The 5,145-nt window shown below is 34.6% G+C and overlaps 1 protein-coding gene across 1 annotated transcript in view; it reads left to right on the forward strand.

Annotated features, from left to right (window-relative positions):
- Nucleotides 1-4,867, forward strand: part of PCP4 (Purkinje cell protein 4) — a 58,664-nt gene extending 53,797 nt beyond the window's left edge. Inside the window, exon 3 of the mRNA XM_014067493.2 lies at nucleotides 4,447-4,867. Coding sequence (XP_013922968.1) covers nucleotides 4,447-4,574 — 128 coding nt within the window. The 3' untranslated portion in view covers nucleotides 4,575-4,867. The remainder of the gene's footprint in view (nucleotides 1-4,446) is intronic.
- The last annotated feature ends 278 nt before the right edge of the window (nucleotides 4,868-5,145 follow it).

Genomic DNA, 5,145 nt, shown 5'->3' on the forward strand with positions numbered 1-5,145 from the left:
TTAATTTTCCATTATGCAACCTAGTGTTGTATCATGCGATCACTGGAACTCTAATTTTTTTTTATAATTTGCTACAAGTTGTTCTTTTAGGCAAAAGGAAGCCAATGCCCCCACAATGCCCTTTTCATTCCCACCTGGGAGATAGATAATACTACTACATTGTTTGCATGAAATTGGATGATCTGCTGATATTGGATATAAATTTACTGACTAGATGACTAGAAGATGGTAAAGCTGAATAAATGAATTGATGTACAAATTAAAAAATAAGGGGCTTACACACACCTTTTCCTTACCCTTCTTATCATGGGACCAACTCCAGAAATGTGCACCTATTTGCTCTCAGAAATGTCCACATTTACTCTCAGTGAGATGTCAGAATAGAGCAGGGGTCTCCAACCTTAGCAAATTGAAGCCTGGTGGACTTCAACTTCCAGAACTCCTGGAATTCTGGAATTTGAAGTCTACTAGGCTTCAAGTTGGAGACCTCTGAAATAGAGAGTCTGGATAAAAAGGAGCAATCTTTTATCCATACAGGATTCCTGATTTTTTTGTCATAGCCTCTCCCTTGGAATCAGATCAAAAGCTGATCTGATACATAAAGGCTGCAAAAGGGGTGCCTTTGGATGGTGAAGAATATTTTTAACCTAAATGGTGTGAGACCAGAATAATGGTCTAAGGTTGAAGGGTCCAGTCTAAATCCTTCCTGTTGGTTAACTCTAATTATTTTTACTTTGGACACAATCCAACCCTTTAAATAAAGATACTTTGCATATACTTTGCTTATTATATTAAGCTAGATAATTGGTCTATAGTTGGCAAGATTAAATCCATTTCCTCTGTTCCTCTAAAAGGGGATAACTTTGGCCTCATTCCATCCAGATGGAAAATGTGCTGTGCTATTAATATAAGTTAAAAGGGCACTACCAATCTTTACTTTCTTTCAGCAACTCTGGAGGGAGTTCCAGGAGCTTCCCCAGATTTCAGTTGTATAATGAAATACTCAGCCATCCATAGACACAGGAAGGCATTCAGTAGAAGTCATCACTGAGTGAGGAACCACCATTGGATTATTTGTTTAATATTCCTGGTTTTAAAATTTCTGAAAGTAACTTGTTCAAATATCCGCAGGTATTTGGCGGATGAAATTTAAAACACTACTTGTAGGAGAGCAGTTAATTAGGTACCATAACCAAGTTGAGTTCTTAAGCTTAACTCCCCCCCCCTCAATCCTCTTTCAGTGCTTGTCCTTCTTAGTTTGATTGGTGCTTTATATTATTGTGCTCTCTGAATGACTGAAGGGAACCTAATGAGTTGTTAGGTTGAAAAGTATACTCTGCAGTAAGAAGGGCCTTTTTTAACTGTATAGCAATTTGTTAAACAAACCCTAAATATCGGGGCCTGAGAGTTTGGATAATAGATTGGTAATATACCAATATCTTTTCAGAAGCATTTGCTAAACAGATTTGGAAGTGGAGTTGAAGTAATGATTCTAAATTTAACAGAGTGGGCAAGTTTCTAGCAATTCTAGAAGACCATTTGTTTTGAATGAGTCTTTTTATTGTGGTCTCAGAGGACAGCTAGGAACTTAAGAATTACTTTAGGATAGATGGCACATTAATGGGAAATGGTCACTGTCTGGGTTTATTATATCAAGTACTGAATGTGGAACCATAAAATAATCAAACACACTTGCTCCTTTGGAGCTTCAGAAAGTTAGTTCCACATCCAGGCTATCTATAAGCGAGTCCACTCTGAAGTCTGCCATATTATAGTTTTATTTTTAGACTGTTGAGCCAATAAAGGAAATATTATTTCATTTGAAGGGAGAGACCAATTAAAATGAGTTTGTAAAAAAGCATCTGACTCTCCAATGTGAACATTGAAATTACCAGCAATAATTACTAATGCATCTGGGTACTGGCAAAGCAGTCTGGAGTTATAGTTGCCAAGAATATCCCAAATACTATCAACTTCATCATATGTTTGTAATAGGGAAATATATATATTGATGAATAACATATTGTGAGGCTTAATATGAACAAAATGGGCTAGAGCCATACTGCCACATGGCCCCAGCACAGTCACAGAGATGTTAAATTTTGTAGTTACCATTTTGTTCAAACCTCCAAAGGAATCTTTTATTTTTAATGCTGGGTAATGCCTGGAGTGTGTATGGAGTGTACCTAGAAAATGAAATATCACCCATGGTCCATATTTTCTTCAGCAACAAAATATCAGAAGTTAATATATTATAGAAAAAAGCTGTGCTATTAGGATGGAGTCCAGAGGGAAGCAGACATTAGGAAAGGGTCAGGATAGTTGGATTTTGGGTTGTTTTATTAGGATTCTTTTCTTCTCGGGGTCTATGGCTTCTTTATTACCTTTATTGCTTTGCTTTTATAGTGCAATCCAGCCAGTGTTGTTGATTTATTTATATGATTTTATTTGTATAGCCACCCATCTAACCTACGCAACTCTGGGCAGCTCATAGTAATTAAAACAGTTTCAAAAACAGAAAACAAATGAAAACAAATATACATCCTTTAAGCTAAGCTTGATTTTTGATGATTATGTACAAACAGTAAATCAATGTGTTTCCCTTACAACAATGTGGAGGCGATTTCCTATTACTTTTTGAGGAAGTAGCTTTTTCAATTTCTCAATTTAATTTAGTGTCTTTGCATTTCCATTGATGTCTCATGAGAAACCTTAGAGTGAAACTGCAGCTCTGTTGATGTTATATTTTCTGTTTATTTTCCAAATAGATTAACAGAACAAATAGATGATTTTCATTAGATGAAGTTATGAACAAAGAAAATAGTTTTAACAAATTTCTCCAATGCTCCAATAATAATCTAGGATTCTCACATGAAACTCAGTTTTGTCTCTAATTTCCATGGATGATTGACTCTGAAGTTAGTCATTATTGACTTTGGAAAGTTCCAAAGAAATGAGGTTTTCTAGAAAAGGTGTTAGAGTAAAAGTAAGATTTAACAAACCCCTGAAGCATTCTTAGCAATATCAGCCTTCCACTGTAGGACCAAAGATCTAAAGTCTTCAAACAAATATAAAATAGAATATGAAATGACGGATTCATTCATTCATTCATTCATTCATTCATCTTATTTTATATTAAAACTATATCCATATGATATATTTTAGATACCTATTTTAACCATAGCAAACATATTTTTGAAAATTTTTCATACAAAAAATCTACTATTAAAACGCTAACACCAAATAGCTAAAAATATACAATAAACAAAGCAATTATAATTTTCTAACACAGCCCCTCCTGGATTACAAATAAAACAGTAGAGCTCAGTGACATTTGTGAAAAGTTGTGCCTGTATTTCTGCAAGTATTTAGAGTAAGAGGTTATATAATAGAATGAATGAATTGGGTTTCCAGACCACTTGTTCTAAATTAGTACTGCTGTCAGAGATATCAGATATTCAGTACCACTATTGCTATGGTCAATAAATGTTTGTTTAAAAATAATTAAGAATTAAAGAAGTCAAGAATACATTAGGAGCAAATTCTACTTGAAAAATCTTATCAATTAATTTATTATTGGAAGAGATAATGTAAGCCAAGAATCCATAACATACAGCACCAGGCACCAGTGTGCTTCCAGACAATTCCCCTGGTGCCCAACAAGTTCAGCTTCCCTTGGAGCTTGTTAAAACTATTTTAATTAATTATTTACATTAATTAATTTTAATTAATTTAAGTAGGATATTGACATGCTGCAGAGCAAAGTACCAGCCTTTTGGAGTGCAATTTATTTGCAAGAATGCCTTTGGCATCCCAAGAAAGCTAGTTTGTCTTTTAGTAAATGCTGTCCAGTGACTGACCATGCTCATCACAGCAGCCCTGTTAATTTGCAAGTTTTTCACAGGAATCACCTTTTCTGCAAGCCTGCCAAATATTTTGACTTCCCAAATGTGCCTAAAACCTTGAAACATTGAACAAATAACTTGCACAAATTATTTATCAAAACAAAACTTTAGGAAGTTGAAAAAAAATTCCTTGTACTTAGCTTGTTCCAGGCAGACGGCTATGTTGGTCATTCCTGGACAGCTGGGGTGTGCTTTTGGCCTTCCTTAGCCTCTTTTTTTTCTGGCCTCAGATTTAAAGCAAAGCTGGGAGGCTGATACTAAATAATGGTTTTAATTTGTGGGATATTTAAAATAGTGTCTACATCAGTTTTTCTCAATCTTGGCAAGATTGAGAAATGCCGCCTAATTCTTAGCCACTTATCATGTCTCAGAACACTGTCAACTGAGTGGCTAGGTGAGATCTTTCAGATATATGGAAATAGGAGAGAAGAGATACAAGGTTTCTTTGTTTGGCTTCTCATCAGAGAATCCATGTTGGCAATTTTCTTCTTAAATGTGTATTAATTATTTTTGTTTGTGTTTATTCATCTTCTTGATATAGATACGCAAAAGAAAGTTCCAGAGGATTTTGACATAGACATGGATGCACCAGAGACAGAGAAAGCTGCTGTGGCGATACAATCTCAATTCAGAAAATTCCAGAAGAAAAAGGCTGGCTCCCAGTCTTAGTTGTTACCTCACAGTTTTCCCCATCAAACACTAGTCTATCTGGAAATGAATTAAAACTTTTAGATGCATGTACAGGAATAACCACTATTTAAAACCCCAATTGTCAGATATCAAAATAAGTATGCATATGTTGTGGCTTAGTCTCTATATTGACAACCAGTATCAGTTCTTCTGTAATCCACATTTTACCTGATATTAAAATAAAATATTAGGATGAAATTACTGAAATTTGGTCAGTCTTGCGCTGCATTCTTATATTATTTCAATAAATCCAGTGCTTTACATTAAAAGAATGCAAATGTTCACTTTTGTCTTCAGTGTGAGCGATAATCACCACATTATATTCTGTTTTGAGCTTATTTATTTTCTGAGGAATGAAAGTATACATTTTTCTTATCTCATTTGATGGGCCAAAATGTCATCCACATGTCAATAACCAATATTTTTTAACTACGGAAAGAGTCAAACATTTCAGCCATTTTCCAGTCTAAATATTTAATTGACTGATACTGATACCATAATAATAATAAATATGAGAGTTTTGAGTGGTGACATGGATACTTTAATCCAA

Source organism: Thamnophis sirtalis, unplaced genomic scaffold (assembly GCF_051295495.1).
Source record: "Thamnophis sirtalis isolate CommonGarterSnake01/CBP01778 unplaced genomic scaffold, rThaSir2_p1.2 scaffold_8, whole genome shotgun sequence".
NCBI lineage: Eukaryota > Metazoa > Chordata > Lepidosauria > Squamata > Natricidae > Thamnophis > Thamnophis sirtalis.